At 40.3% G+C, this 16,712-nt stretch overlaps 1 protein-coding gene across 2 annotated transcripts in view; it reads left to right on the plus strand.

The window, feature by feature from the left end:
- OBI1 (ORC ubiquitin ligase 1) overlaps window positions 1-16,712 on the plus strand; it is a 40,274-nt gene that overhangs the window by 13,345 nt on the left and 10,217 nt on the right. For both annotated transcript variants that reach the window (XM_075918838.1, XM_075918839.1), the window contains exons 2-5: window positions 2,020-2,155; window positions 3,041-3,132; window positions 5,370-5,618; window positions 8,900-8,988. In XM_075918838.1, coding sequence (XP_075774953.1) covers window positions 2,020-2,155; window positions 3,041-3,132; window positions 5,370-5,618; window positions 8,900-8,988 — 566 coding nt within the window. The remainder of the gene's footprint in view (window positions 1-2,019; window positions 2,156-3,040; window positions 3,133-5,369; window positions 5,619-8,899; window positions 8,989-16,712) is intronic.

The raw sequence follows: 16,712 nt of genomic DNA on the forward strand, positions 1-16,712 counted from the left end.
GCCTGGGCTAGCTGCAGACAGAAGCTGCTCTGTGAGATGGTGGAGCAGCCTCTGTCTGCGGGTAACTCAGGCCCCCCATGGACAGGCTGCTGCCATCCCACGCTGCTGCCTCTGTATCAGAGACAGCAGCACAGAGTGGCAGGGGGCTCCCCAGGAATAATGCCGGGAGCTCACTGTGGCAGCTGCCCCCAGGGACCATTGAATAATAACCGATAAGATTTGGTGCAGTTACACGATCATTCAATTAAACAGTATCTAGCATCCCTTTTAGGTAATATCTTAAATTGGACCAAATTCATTTGGAGACAGAGGCAGGCTTTTAAGCTATACAGAGCTCTTGTTTAGTCCTGAGCTAATAAATTGGTCTAATGGAAAAATATTTATCCCTCACCCATTTTGTGTCTCTAATAGCCTGTGACCAATATGACTACAACAGCACCGAAAACATTGGATTAAATCAGTTGATCACTTCTTAGGTATATTGGTGCAAGTGAGGATGGACACACAAATCAAATAATTCATTTTGAAATAACTTATACTCATTATTCAGTTAAGTTAGGTTAAATGGCCCAAGGATCCTATTAATTTGTAATCTTTAAAGTTGTAAATTAAAATAGATTTAAATATTTGGATTCCACTTTGTTTATAGACAGAGTTTTCAGGAATGACATTTTGGAAATTCTTAAGCCAATGTTGTCCTCCTATACAGTAGGGACATGGGAGGTAAATTGATGGATGGGGCTCACTGTAGTGGGTCTTGATTCTATTCCATCTGTGTTCCTTCTTGAAACACCCATTATTTTCCATTTGTGCAGGACTGAGTTTGTAAGTATGATTCCTACAAAACATTTAGAGTAGCTTTCAGATAAATTACTTGCTCTCCTCGTCATTCTTTTTTCTTTGCATTCCTGCCCTCTCATTTCTGTCTTTATGAATTGCTTCTTAATACGGCAAAAGAAAAATCTTGCAAATGAACAATTTATTTTATAAAGCTGCCATGGATTCTTAAATACTTGTTTTGTTTGACCTTTGGTTTTAATTATTTCCTACCTGTGCTTTAGGTACTAACGTGCAATCTCTTGTGGTATTTGTCTATTTCCAATGTAGATATTTTGGATGGAGAAAGAGGCTGATTTTATTTTATTCATGTTTACTGTTATGTGAGCTGAAAGTCTCAGAAGCCTAGGTATCAGGGTTAGGGTTTAAGAGTTTTGAGAGCATGAATTAATTTTTGAAATATAGCCCAAACAGAAGTTTCAGTAACAAGTAAATTATCATAATGAAGTGCAGAATCTTTCTAGTATGGTTAGTTTTGAATCCTGATCATGTTGGGAAATAAAGAGAACTTAATTGAACAGAGAAAGAGAGCGTGAAAAACATTTAGTAATATTTTCTAAACACTTATTTCAGTAAACCTGGTACTTTGTTGCTTTGGAAGGGAAAACATAAACATCTTGTTGAACTCTATCCAAGAATTTAAGTGAAATTTTGTACATAAATGTTCATGGTGTATGGGTTTTCAGTTAGTCACCCTGAGCTACTTTGCAGTATCTTACACACTGGTTTCACATCTTTAGTAAGAGGAATGGATTAGTGATCTCTGGAACCATGACTTTAAATCTCCGCTGGGTAGATTCAGCTCCTTATCCTTGAAGTCTGTTTCCTGGCAGTTTGTTGACTGGGGGTGAGCCCTTAATCCTAGATACTCCAGTGACAATTCTTGCAAGAACAGAGATTGGACTTCTGCTAAAAACCTTTCCTGATCTTTCCTTGTGTGAATCAATTGCTTCCCGTCTCAAGGTGGTCCTTGCCTAGATGTGAGTGCATTTTAACACAGTTATCTGTATATTAGTTTATGAATTCTTTGGGAGTCACTTTGAATGAAAGGTACTATGAAAAATGCCCTTTGATCCATTTTTATCGTTAAATCCAAATACCTACTGAATGACAGTAGTAATAGACTGAAACCACAAACTTAAATTAGCTTTTAAATATTTGACAATCTCTTTTTTGAAAAAGGTCCGCCATCCGGTCATCTGTGTCAACAACCACGTATTCTGTTCCATTTGTATTGATGTGTGGCTGAAGAACAATAGCCAGTGTCCGGCTTGCAGGATCCCTATCACCTCTGACAATCCCTGCAAGGAGATTATAGGTAAGGGCCAGTTAGCCACTAAAATAACATGCCTGTGACTGACTGCCACCCTGTGCTTTATGTAATTGACTTACGAATACCAATACGCATAACTAGAAGATGCTTTAGACAAAATACCTCATGTAACTTGTCAGTTTTATTGTCTTAATCTGTTGGATCTGTATATCTTATTTTGGTGTGTGTATCATTCTAGTATGTAGAGCTAGGACTATGGAGCATGGAATGGTTTATAGTTTTAAATGTGCAAATGAAAGTCATCGGGGTGTTTCCGTCAATGTCTGGGTGATCGCCTGTAAACAGCCCCTTTTGTCCTTTAAGGCTTAGCAGTGGTTGAGTTTAGGAAGTCATGTGACCTCCCTAACTGGTAGGGGCTGACCAGGTAACTTTCCATGGAGGGGGAGAATGTAAAACAGAAAATTCTCTCCTGAAAGGGAGGCTATTTAAGATGCAGAGTTTTTTAGTTCTTGGTTTGTGGCTGGTATGTCACTCTCAAGAGAATGAACCAGAAACCCCAGGGGAAAAAGGAACTTCCCTGATATGGAGGCTTAATTGGAACATTTTAGGGTAAGTTCATAATAAGTATTACAACTAGCTATGCATTTTTGTTGTTGTTTTAAATTTGTAAAACAACAAAAACGTAGGCTTGATTACTAACAAAACAACAAAAACGTAGGCTTGAATACTAACTTCCTCTCAAAATGAGCCATCTTTCTAGATAAATGTAGAATTGATTTCCCTTCTGCAGTGGATTATAGCAGTACAGTTTTCTTTATCATCAAAAAAAGAATCTAATGTCACATTGAGAAGATGGTGTATTTTACTAACTTTGAATTTGGATTGAAAAACAAACCCAGTAATAATACTGTTTATCTTGCATTGCTGTAGGAGGAACAAGTGAAAGTGATCCCATATTTAGTCCTACAGTAAGAAAACATCTTCGTAAAACCAGACTTGAACTGCTCCACAAAGAATATGAGGTAACAGCAAAGATAATTTCCAGATGAACAACTTTTACTTGTTACATATGACTTTTTGTTGTAATTTTTACACTTTCCTCTTAAGAAGAGTTTCATTGTGAATCCATACTGAAACTCAAACTTCTCTCCTAATCTGATTTTGAGTTTCAGTGGAGATTTAAGATTAGGACAGGATTTGAATTTGTGTGGATTCATCTCCCAATCTAGACTTTGCATTTTCATATGGACCACGTTTATTGAAAAATATCCAGGGTTCTTCTAAAATGACAAAATACTCAACAGGTTTTTTTTTCTGCTCCCCTGCTGCCATGAAAGACCTCCTGTGAACAGGGGGAGAATCAGCAGATCTGAGCGCAACACCAGGTATGCCTGGCCTACTCGTTCTCTGCCCACCACTGTTCACATGTTTGCCTACAACCTTCTCTTCAGATTTTGTGAACCTGATAGGAGCAGCATAGAGAGAAATGTTCCATATTTTAAACTCTTCCCTGATACCTGTGGTGGTGTCCTAGTGAAGAAGTTAAAGGAGGTGGAAGCAGGTCTCCTTCATCTACTCTTGAGGTCTTTGGAAGAGCCGTGCAAGGGCTCTCTGTGGAGGAGCCCTGCAGGTGATGACACTCGACTACAAGCGTTGAGTCTGAGACCAGCAGAGAAAGAGCTGGGCCCTCTCAGGTCAGGTCACTTCTCCTTCTGCTGCCCCTGGGGTCAGCACAGGAGTAACAGCATGCCCTTGCTCCTGCCAGCTACCACCATCTTTCTGCAGTGCAGGTGCTGTTACCTGGAGGCAGTCTTCAAGTGTTGTGGAGTGGCAAGGTGTCTCACTTTGCAGCGCACAGGGGCCAGCCACCAGCAGATACACAGCTGCTGCTGTGCTGACCCCAAGCAAGAAGTGGCAGCACCTACTCAGGTTTGGAGGAAAGGGTCAGAGGCAGGTTTGGTCAAAAAGTGACATCATATCCTTGGATCAGGTTGACTTGGATCTGGGTAAAGCCTAAAAATTGGGCCCTGGCACATCTCTAGCCAGAGGGATCCCTAATAAGCCTGTTGGATCACCTTCAAATGTGATTACACTTAAAAACTGAAGGGGATAAATCTCTAAAAATGAATGAATACTTTCTGTCTAAAATATGGTGGATCCAGTGCAGAAGATCTGGTTATGTTGCAGGTTTTTTTGCAATTATGAGGCAATGAAAGACCTAGATTTTTGAAAGTGTGCGTCTTCCTGAAGTCTTACCTTAGATAGCAGTTAAGCCATGTGAGCATGTGTGCAGTCAGCCATAGAGAGAGCACTTGAACAGTTTTTGTCAAGGTCTGAGGCTTTTCCATAACCATTTTCCTTTCCACAACCCTATTAGTTTTTGGCATTTTATAGAAGTCTACAGGTTTTTCCCTACGTTGTTTCCAAATGTGCAGCTCAAGGCCTTTTTCTAGACCCAGGCTTTTTGTGGGATCTCTTCCCCTTTTCTCGTTCTCTAACAGTAGCAAATGAGGCAGCAGACAGTCCATGTGAGCATACTATGTAGAAATTGGCCTCCCACGATGTGCACTAAAATTGATAATGCTTCACTGTGTCCACATACAGTCTTATGCACTTGCCGTATGTAGTCAGAGGGAATTCCTCTGACCATAGCTGAAACCCTCAACTACAATCCAGAATTCAGCCTTCCAAAATAGGGATGAAAAATCCCTTTTAATTAGTTAACTGTAAAGTTTAACTGCTTAACTGATTTAAAAAGGGGTGGGCTACAGTTGTGTTCCATTTCCCTAGCTGCTGCTTCCGGCCCTGCATGAGACTGCCGATTCTGAGCCCACATGGGCTGGGAGCCAGTAGCCCCATGGGGCTGGAGCAGCCCTCTGCATATGTTGGACCGTGGACAGGGGGCTGATCTTGGGTAATAGTACTATATGTAACGTACTTGGCTCTGGTCTACACTAGTGCTTTATTTTGAAATTAGCCTCCCTCTCCAAGGTCAAATTTATAAGCGAGAGTCCAAGGTAGCGTGTCTACATTAACGGAGCCTGCCTTGGACAGATTTTGAGACTTTCCAATAATGTGGATACGCTATTTCAAATTTGTTAAATTGGGAGTTATTTCATCAAATTTAGTAATTTCGAAATTACTTTCCTAGAGTAGATATGGCATTAGAGAATTAAATTCAGAGGTAATAGCAGTTAATTTTTATATCTTTTTCTGGTTTGTTGCATACCTGTGCTTCCTGGGTTTGTAACACTTTCAGGATGAAATAGAATCCTTGCAGAAAGAAGTGGAAGAGCTAAGAGGTAAAAATCTTGGCTTGGAAGCACAGCTAAAAACAGTTTTGGATCCTGGAGCCTTGCGTCTTGGTAGCACCAATGAAGAAAGTCATCAGCCTACAGATGAGGAGCACCACGCTGGCCCAGAAACAGTGGAAGAATGGACCAAGAAACTTAAAGCTGCTAATGATCTGTATGAGAAAGTGAAAGATGATGTGGAAAAGCTAAAGGAGGTAACAGATGCCTGCCTCTCTAATTGCATAACAGTGACATTTTTCATGTTATTGAAGGGGGCTGAGGGTTAATATGATCTTTAGAGTAATTCATAGCTCCAAAAGGAAAAGGAAGAAAAGTTGAATTCCTGTGACTATTGTTGGATCATAGTGTTTCTATATAGCGGGTGCCTGATATTAGTGATTGTTCTAGTCAGTCTCGCATGTGACTTTCAACTTGCCTGTTATCCCATGGCTGAGTTATTGGATCATACTATCTCTTGTTTTTTATATTGAAGACCAGAGTCTTTTGGCCTGCTGCAATCTATAGAATATGTCTATTTTACCCAGAGCAGCCCAGTTGCTTTAAGCAGGTTTTGCGCTATTGCCCTCCTTGGTTGCTTATATTTTTGGTTCACTTCTCTGAAACAGAGTAACTTGACCCTTTTATGTGAAGATCTGAAAAAGATCTCTGTGTAGCTGGAATGTTTGTCTCTTTCGCCAGCAGATGTTGGTTCAATAAAAGATATGGCTTCACCCACACTGAGCCTTTGACTTAACATAGAAAAACCTTAGCACATTTAGGAGAAGAAGATCCTCTAGTTGAAAATTTTAAACTTACTCTGCACTTCCTGGAGCATCTGAGACCTACTTTGTTGATGCTTTTTAGGTTTATTCACTACAGTATAAAACAAAACGTGATTTAGAGGGGAAGAGAGACCAAAAACCAGGTGAAAACATGCTTGAATATTGAAATCTTGTAAAACACATTTAAGGATAAGGAGAACTGTTTGAATAAGAATGAAATTTCAAAGTGAACTTGAGAGACAAAGGAAACATAATTTGCATTTGTTACTTTTTAATCTTGGATTGCCTCCTGGAAACTGAAGTTGTAGCATATTTAATACACATTATCATTTTATAGTATTAATACTAAGGATGTTAACGAATGTGTTATTGAGTAAATGTGTAACCATTTGAATTTTTAGCGGTTACACTTTTACACAGGGTGGAGGAAGGCAGGAGAGAGCTGGTGCTGACAGGGAGCTGGCTCCCCAGGAGCCATCTGCCTCCCAGCCCTGCACTACTGCCTCTGTATCAAAAGTAGCAGCCCAGGGGAAGGTTGCTCCATGGGAGCCAACACGTGCAGAGAGCTGGCTTGAAAGTTAATTCCCTTCATGTACCAGCTCCAGCCTGCTTTTCTCCCTCCCACTCCCCATGCTGCTGCCTTGTGGGAGACAGCAGGGCAAGGCATGGGAGCCATCTTAAAAGCCAGTTCCCCAGCTCCTACCTCATCCTCCCCACCCCCCCTTGCTGCCTCTAATACAGAGGCATCAAGGGGTGGGAGGTGTAGTCATTAGGAGTAACTGATAAGCCTGGTTTTATCCATTAATCCTGTCTGTTAATCATTTAACAACTAGGGATATTAGCGTGTAATTAATACTAAGGATTTATACCTTCTGAGTGCTATGAAGAATCTCAGGGCCAAATTTTGCTATATACCTTTATAAATCCAGGACAGTTCCATTGCCATTGATGGAGTTTGTTCTGGTTTTGATCAGTGTAATTGAAAGCGTATTTAATCAGAGCCAAATTCTGCATTCAGTTACGCTTATGGAAATCCAAAACCACTTCATTAATGACAATGGAACTGCCTTGTAGTCAAATTGGTATAACAGCAGGATTTGGTGTGTTGGAATTTTTGCAGTATTTAGAAGTTATAAGTGCTTAGTATTCACTCTGAAAATAAAGAAGGAAAAAGAAATACAGGTTGAACCTCTCTAGTCTGGCATTCTCTGGTCTTGGGATGTAAAATTCCATGTAATTGACTAACCAGTTAAACATGCAGTTGTGGCCGGGCTGGAGCAGTTCAGACAGGGGCTGCTGCAACATGCCCAAGCCTGTCGCAGACAGAGTCTGCCCTGGACATCCAGAGCATGTCCCTACCTTTCCGTGGTAGGGCCTTTGAAGCTAGAGCAGCCTCCTGCCCACGGTGAGTGGGAGCTGCTCCATCTGTGCTGGTTATCCAGAACCAGTAAGCATCACCATTAAGGTTGATGCTTACTGGTTAACCAGTTAACCTTTCACATCCCTACTCTGGTCCAGCAAAAATCCACAGTTCAGCATGATTTTAGTTAGCTAGTGTCCACTTACCATGGGTGTGACCACGTTTCCCGCAGTCCCATAAAGTTCTGGCTTTTAGTGTTCTGTGCTATATATTATTTAGCTCTTAGAAGATATTGAGGGGGTAAACAAGAGCCCATTAAGCTGTAGAAGTGTTGGTAATGCTGCAAGACAATACTGATCTCTGACAGTCCGGCAAAATCCCTAGTTCAGCACCAGTCAGGTCCTGAGGATGCCCGACTAGAGGTGTCCAATCTGTAGAAGACTGTTCAGAGTCCGGTGCATAACTCGAGGCAGAAGGGTTTTGATCACTGAACTTACTGATTTTTTTGGGGGGGGGAGGGGAATTGTATCATTCTACAATTGTGGATTTAAACTGTGAACATTCATGCCTCTAAGATTATGAATCATAAGTCTACTGGATCATCAACATACTTTTCAGATTTCAAGGAGTTTCTTCTCCCTCTTTTTAGGCCTTAGTATTAGTTAAGAGACTTGGAAAAAAATGTACTTGCTCTAAAAACATTGCAGCAGGAAAACTTCTTTTGACATGAAGTATCTTGTTAACAAGACTGTCCACTGAACTGAGAAGGAGAAATTGACCTCAATTCAAAGAGCGAGCGATGCAGTAAATCAAGAGTCTTAATCCTAACATCATGGAAGCTATGCTGAAGGAAGATGGCAAATAGTTTGTCATAGAAGATTCACATCCATAGGATAGCTAAGCTTTTTTTATTTTATTTTATTTAGACCCAGAGTAATCTTACTCTAGTTTGGAGGGGAGAAAAGCTGTTCAACATTAGTTTTGCTGATACCTGCACATTGTAATGTTAATGTACTTAAGTATTTAGTCATGTGAAAAAAAACATGGAATTGCCATTAGTACATCCCCTTAATGACTCTCTCTACTAACGAACGTAGCTCTGCTTATTTCCCTAGATAGGAGCCTTCCAGTATATTTTGGGGATATAAATAAAAAATGTCTGTTCTCTATTCAGTTTTGCAAGCCATTTCCCAGGGTAATTTTTAAGTGGTGTCCCTGTCTGAGGGTTGTTTCCTAGTTACAGTTTTCTAATGCTGTCTCTTTAAAAAGCGCAAACAGCTTGGCTTATAAATATTATAAGCCTGTTCTGTTTCACTGTATACTTAATTATTTTTTACCTTTTTTTTTTCCTTAGGCAAATAAGAAACTCAGACTGGAAAATGGTGGCCTTTTGAGAGAGAATTTGCGACTGAAAGCTGAAGTTGATAGTAGATCACCGCAAAAGTAGGTAAACATTTTAAAAGTGAAAATATTTTATTCAGAGATCATGTTTACCTATTGTAGAACTTTATTTTAAAATTACACTGAAGTGTTTGAGTGCTTGAATATGGATTAGGAGTTTCCCTGTCCGCAGAACTCTCTGTTTACTGTAATCTTAGCAAATGAATGTATTGTCCAATTTCTGTAGTATTGTCGTTGCATTACCTGGGCAGTACAGAAGGACTAAATTTAAGCTTTTGTTTTCAAGGCATTTCATTTCTTTCAACCTAGCATCAGACTGTGTTTGGCAGAGTAAATGGGATTATTGCCAGGCAAACTGCAGCAACAGATAGTTTCTTTCCTTTTTTATAGTATGTGCCTGAGCTCTTTGTTCAGTAAAAACTCTGCAAGTCAATGAAGGCTCTCCCTGTGAGTAAATAGCACCGTACTAGACCTCTTAAGTACCAACTTGTCACTACCAGAACTGACCATTTAAAAAAGAACTTTGAGGACAATAACATCAAAAGGCAGAGATTGTCATGCTCACTGTGCTTCCCTACTGAAGTGTCTGTCTCGTGCACATTCCAGAGGCAGTACTGGAAGTGTTTCTTTCAGTTCTGATTTTTTTTTTTTTTATTCTTTAAGTCTGTTTCAGACAAATTTTACACCAGTCTAACTCCATTAAGTGCAGTGAAGCTATTCCTGATTTCTTGGTCAGGGTAACTAAGAAGAATCAGGCCTGAGGCATTTTTACAACTTTTTTGTTTGTTTGTTTTACTGGCTTTGTGGTGTTATAAGAGAGTAAGCTGCATTCCATTCTGGCTCATATATCAACTAAATTATTCACCAAGATAAAATCCTCCTCTAGGTGGAGAGCCAGCACAAAACCTGTGGGTCATTAAAGATGAGACTGGAGATTCTGCATGCACAAATGTGAATTTTGGCCAAAAGTCTGATAATGTACAGGGCACAGCATACAGTTTGTGCGGTGGGTGGGGGGTTATTTTGTTTCAAAACGTCTTCTCTTTTAAAATCTGCCACTCTCCTCCCTGCTTAATAACATCTCAAGATAAATTTGCAGGGCTAGACGTTAGTTGCAATTAAAAATACGGTTTTCTGAGCAACTCTTGGAGAAATAATCGAGACTGTAAACCTGAACCCCACAATGCTACTTCAGAAAGGGTTTTTTTGTTTGTTTTTTTGTGTCTGCCCAGAAAAATCATTGGGCTGATTACTTTCAGTGTGTACGTAGTTTTTGCGTACAAAATCAGCCAGCTATTGTCTGTTATGGTGTTTCATTCCAGTCTAAACTAATAGTCTGCTTGAATCTATTCCTAATGTAGCATTATTACTGTTATTTCTCTTTAAATCACACTTTCTAGTGAGCTGATGGAAGCAAAGCATGAAACTTAAATGTTTATGCAGTTAATACTCTTGTTGTTAATTTGCTTACAAAAAAAGTCAGTATTCCATAGTTGCATTACCCCAAAGTAGAAGTCACCTTGTGCCTCTCTTGCTAATGAGAGTTTGTCTTTATATTGCAACCAAAATCATCTGAACAGGCTTAAGTTTTTCAGCAAAGGAAACATTGATGGCAGCTGCAAACAAGATCTTTTTTTGAAAGATCCATTTGTTATAGGCACAAAGTCAGCATTACTTTATAGGAAACACAATCTGCCTGTTTGTTGGTTAATATAAATAATTTCTTGTACCGATATTGTTGTTTTCCTTCTTCACTGGTAAAGCCCCAAGGATCTAAAAGTTATTCTTGGGAGAAAATTCATCTTGACAGTATTTACTTTTCACCCAAAGTGAGAGATGGAGCTGTCCTATGTACCCAGAGAATTGTGTATTTTTATGACTAGTAGATTCAGATTTGTTTTAAACAGCTGTATATAAGCTTATTTTGTATCCTAAATACTGAATATTTAATACTTTCCCTCCCAGTTAAAATTTCAGTCTGAGAAGCTCTTGATAGCATCCAGAAGACAGTGATTTTTTTTTTCTGTCCACTTTTATCTTACGTTTCTTATCTTCCTAATTATATTTTTAAAATTTCAGGCATTGTAATCTCTGAGCTGTAACTGGGTATTAAATACTATTTTATTTAACCCTAAAACAAATTTTGTTCACTATTTCCTAAATATATGTATAATCCAAACCTGGAGATGCTTTTGTTTATAATAAATCAAGTAAAACTCGTTTGAGGTTTTTTGGGGTTTTTTTTAAGGTGAGTTGGATTCCCACAGAACCATTATGAAGTTACATCTGCAATGTGGGAGCAAGGGTCTTGATATGTCCTGTAGAAAAATTCAAAATAGTTCATTGTTATTTGAGTTAACATTCCAACTTTTCTAAACAAATTTCAGGGGAACTTCAAAGTGATCCTTGCTCTGGCTACTTGGGTAAAGAAGGAAACGTGTGTGCGCAGTGGACTCTCTTCCCCCACTCTTCCTCCCTTCAGTGGTAGGAATTTGTCTTCAGATACAGCAAGTGTGACCCTTACTTTTGTAAATTCTCCCCCATAGATGCCCCTGTAGCATCCTATCTCCTCTCCCACTCACCTCCCCAAAATAAAGTTGGAAAAGGAAACACTGTTTTCCTAATTCAGTTGCTGGAGAACCAAATGACCTTGAGAACTAATGGAATACCCCCAGTAATAGGAAGCATGACAAGGCTGGAGTATGCACAGTGTGTAATAGAGAACACGTGTCCTTGCTATAGTTTCAAGATTGGACGCTTATCTCCCAGACTTCTACTGCAAGAGTACTCTGAGACTAACCGCTATCCATTTCCAGGAAAGATACCCTTCCTCAACAGACTTGAGAGCAGGTGTGCCCAGTATAATTATCTGCTGAGCTACTGTATTGTGGAACAAAGGTCTGAGGAAAACTTCAGTGCCTTAAATGCAAAGGATTTAATCTCTAGCAGTGGAGTCAGGACTTCAAACCTTATGGTCATGTTCAGTGGATATCTCAGTGGGCATCTTCCTTACCTTGTGATACTCTCCATACTTGTCATTAGCACTTAATTTTTAGTCACAGTTGTTTGGCTTCTCCAAGCCTCTTAAGCCAGAAAGGAGGTTATTCTCAAATGAAGTGCAAATGGTTCTTAGAATCCAGCAAGCAGCCTTTTTTGCTTTTTTTCTGTACTCTCTTCAAATCCTGCTTATACAACTCAGAAATAAACTACTCCACTTTATGCAACAGATAAGGCTGAGCCATCTTTTGTGGCCTAAGGGATATGGACACTTCTCTTGTTTTGGGGACTGATCATGTGGGGAAAGGGTGTGTGAATATTATGTGGTGGACTGCGATAGATGAAAGGAGCTACTTTCCAATATTTTGTCAATATATTGATTTTTTTTTTTAATTTCACACAAGTTCAGTGTGTAAATCTATCAGTACATATTTCTATTCCAGGTTAGATGGACTACAGTTTGCAAATGAGGCTAAGCGTGGAATATCGCCGAGCCTCATTTCCATACCTAATGAGCCGCTATTTTTGCAGAAGAGGCTCTTGCGCCAGAAGGAGCTGTCTACACTGCCCCTTCTTGCACAAGAAAAACCCTCTTGTGCCTACGCTGATTATTTTCAGAATAATGGCATTGCACAAGAGGGTTTTTTTTGCGCAAGAAGGGGCAGTGTAGACAGCTCCTTCTGGCGCAAGAGCCTCTTCTACAAAAATAGTGGCTCATTAGGTATGCAAATGAGGCTTGGCGATATTCCATGCTTAGCCTCATTTGCATATTTCTCGCACAAGAAGCCACGAGTGTAGACATATCCTTTGTGTCTGTTAATGGAAAATAATGAACAATAAAATAAGCTTTACCCCAAATGTTCCTCACTGGGGCAGCATTCCAGAATCTAGCATCTATGCAACTATTGTTGCATCAGATTTCAAAAAGCCACAAGCTTGATGGCTATTGTATCTTGGCCCGTCCTTGATTCTAAGGGTCTTCTGCAGCTGAGCAGCCCAGAGGAGGAGGGGATCCACTTGGGAATCACTTCCTAGGTGATCTCGCCAGGGCTCTGTCCTAGGAAACTGTTTCAACCTCACAGTTACTTGTTGAAGCTGGATAAGATTTCACTAGTTCCCACATGAAATTTGCCTCACTTCAGGGTAGTTTTCTTAATCCACCAACATAGACCTGCTGGAGGGAGAGGTACCAGGTTGAATTTTCCCCATTAATCTCCAGACCAACAGTTTCCATCTCTCAGGGTTTTTTTAAATTATTCAGACACCATTTGGGCTTGCCCAAACATCAAACAATCTCTGGAGAACTGCTGCTCCATGTTTGAAGACTATTAAGAAGAATTCAGGCACCTCTCACACATCTGGCAGTTGCATCTATTCCTTATTGTGATGGCTGTTGGAAAGATGATCTCCTGTATGGTGATCACCTTTTCAGAACCCCCTGTGGTGAGGTAGCAAAAATGTAAATTCCTTATAGACGGTTACTAGCTTCCTTCTCCTCACTTAGTCATTCATACACAAGCTACATATATCACTCTTTAAAAATATTTCCTGGTAAATCAGTTCATGGAGCCTTCAGTATTTTGTTGCCACTCTTACCAAAGCTCCCTCCAATTTCTTAAGCTCTTGCTGTGTTCCAAAAATGGTTGCACCATTCTGTAGAAGCCATTAGCTCCCTGCTCCATGATGAGGGCTACCTCTGTATGTAGCCCAGTCTTGCAGTGACTTTTTTCACTTCCTTATTGCACTGTGTGCACCTCTTATTTTGCTGTCCACTATTATTAAAAATAGTTTTTTGGGTTCCCCCCCCCCCCTCCCAAACTGAATCTTTTTTAAAAAACCCTGTTTTCGGCCTGTTTTTTTTAAATTTAGTCTCTTAGTATTTCTCTTACAGCTGGTGTTGTGCTGCTACTTGCAATGTGGTACCTCCTGTAAATTTCATATCACTCTAGGATCAGAATGGCACTCTCAGAAGTTGTAATACAATTCCTCCTGGGCATCCTGGGACTACGGCCTATAATGGCAAGGAGAAAGGAGGGTCAGGGCACAACAGGGAGGCAAGATCAAATCAGTATCTTAGATGCCTATACACAAATGTGAGAAGTATGGGTAATAAGCAGGAAGAACTGGAATTGCTAACAAATAAATACAACTATGATATCATTGGTATTACAGAAACCTGGTGGGATGGGACGCACGTTTGGAATGTCGGTATGGAAGGGTACGGCTTGCTCAGGAAGGACAGACGGAAAAAAGGGAGGAGGGGTTGCCTTGTATATTAAAAATGTACACACTTGGACTGAAGTGGAGATGAACGTAGGAGATAGCTGTGTCGAGAGTCTCTGGGTTAAGCTAAAAGGGGTAAAAAATGAGGGTGATGTCATGCTAGGAGTCTACTACAGTCCACCTAGCCAGGTGGAAGAGGTGGATGAGGTCTTTTTTAAACAATTAACAAAACTATCCAAAGCCCAAGATTTGGTGGTGATGGGGGACTTGAACTATCCAGACATATGTTGGGAAACGAACACAGCGGGGCACAGGCTATCCAATAAGTTTCTGGACTGCATTGAAGACAACTTTCTGTTTCAGAAGGTTGAAAAAGCTACCAGAGAAGCTGTTCTGGATTTGATTTTAACAAATAGGGAGGAACTAGTTGAGAATTTGAAAGTGGAAGACATTATGGGGGACAGCGATCATGAAATAATAGAGGTCATGATCTTAAGGAAAGATAGAAGGGAGACCAGCACAATTGAGGTAATGGATTTCAGGAAGGCAGATTTTGATAAGCTCAGAGAACTTGTAGGTAAGGTCCCATGGGAAGCAAGACTGAAGGGGAAAAACAACTGAGGAGAGTTGGAAGAATTTCAAAGGGACGTTGTTAAGGGCCCAAAAACAAACAATTCCGCTGTGTAGGAAAGATAGAAAATATGGCAAAAGACCAGCTTGGCTTAACAAGGAGATCTTGCATGATCTCAAAATAAAAAAGGAGTCCTATAAAAAATGGAAACTAGGACAAATAACAAAGGATGAATATAGGCAAGCAACACGGGAATGCAGGGGCAAGATTAGAAAGTCAAAGGCACAAAATGAGATCAAACTAGCTACAGGCATAAAGGGAAACAAGAAGACCTTTTATAAATACATTAGAAGCAAGAGGAAGACCAAGGACAGGGTAGGCCCACTGCTCAGTGAGGAGGGAGAAGCAGTAACAGGAAACTTGGAAATGGCGGAGATGCTCAATGACTTTTTTGTTTCGGTCTTCACCGAGAAGTCTGGAGGTGTGCCTAACGTAGTGAATACAAGCAGAGAGAGGGTAAGTTTAGAAGATAGGATACACAAAGAACAAGTTAAAAATCACTTAGGAAAGTTAGATGTCAGCAAGTCACTAGGTCCTGATGAAATGCATCCCAGGATACTCAAGGAGTTGATAGAGGAGGTATCTGAGCCTTTAGCTATGATCTTTGAAAAATCATGGCAGACAGGGGAGATACCAGAAGACTGGAAAAGGGCAAATATTGTGCCCATCTATAAAAAGGGGAATAAGAACAACCCAGGAAACAACAGACCAGTCAGTTTAATGTCTGTCCCAGGGAAGATAATGGAGCAGGTAATTAAGGAAATCATATGCAAACACTTGGAAGGTAATAAAGTGATAGGGAATAGCCAGCATGGGTTTGTGAAGAACAAGTCATGCCAAACTAATCTGATAGCTTTCTTTGATAGGATAACGAGCCTTGTGGATAAGGGAGAAGCGGTGGATGTCATATACCTAGACTTTAGTAAGGCATTTGATACGGTCTCGCATGATATTCTTATTGATAAACTAGGCAAATATAACTTAGATAGGGCCACGATAAGGTGGGTGCATAATTGGCTGGATAACCGTAGTCAGAGAGTTGTTGTTAACAGTTCTAAATCCTGCTGGAAAGGGATAACAAGTGGAGTTCCGCAAGGGTCTGTTTTGGGACCTGTACTGTTGAATATCTTCATCAATGATGTATATATTAGGATAGAGAGTAAGCTTATTAAGTTTTCAGATGATACCAAACTGAGTGGGGTTGCAACTTCTTTGGAGGATAGGGACATAATTCAAAATGACCTTAGCAAGTTAGAGAAATGGTCAGAGGTAAACAGGATGAAGTTTAATAAAGAGAAATGCAAAGTGCTCCACTTAGGAAGGAACAATCAGTTCCATACATACAAGATGGGAAGCGACTGTCTAGGAAGGAGCATGGAGGAAAGGGATCTAGGGGTCATAGTGGACCACAAGTTGAATATGAGTCAACAGTGTGAGGCTGTTGCAAAAAAAGCAAATATGATTCTAGGTTGTATCAACAGGTGTGTTGTAAGCAAAACTCATGAAGTCATTCTGCCGCTCTACTCTGCACTAGTTAGGCCTCAGCTGGAGTAGTGTGTCCAGTTCCGGGCGCCACATTTCAAGAAAGATGTGGAGAAATTGGAAAGGGTACAGAGAAGAGCGACAAGAATGATTAAAGGTTTAGAGAACATGACCTATGAAGCCAGGCTTCATGAACTGGGTTTGTTTAGTTTGGAAAAAAGAAGATTAAGGGGGAACATGATAGCGGTTTTCAAATATCTAAAAGGGTGTCACAAGGAGGAAGGAGAAAATTTGTTCCTCTTGGTTTCTGAGGACAGGACAAGGAGTAATGGGCTTGAAGTGCAGCAAGGGAGGTTTAGATTGGACATTAGGAAAAAATTCCTAACTGTCAGGGTGGTCAAATATTGGAATAAATTGCCAAGGGAGGTGGTGG

This window comes from Pelodiscus sinensis, chromosome 1, assembly GCF_049634645.1.
Source record: "Pelodiscus sinensis isolate JC-2024 chromosome 1, ASM4963464v1, whole genome shotgun sequence".
NCBI lineage: Eukaryota > Metazoa > Chordata > Testudines > Trionychidae > Pelodiscus > Pelodiscus sinensis.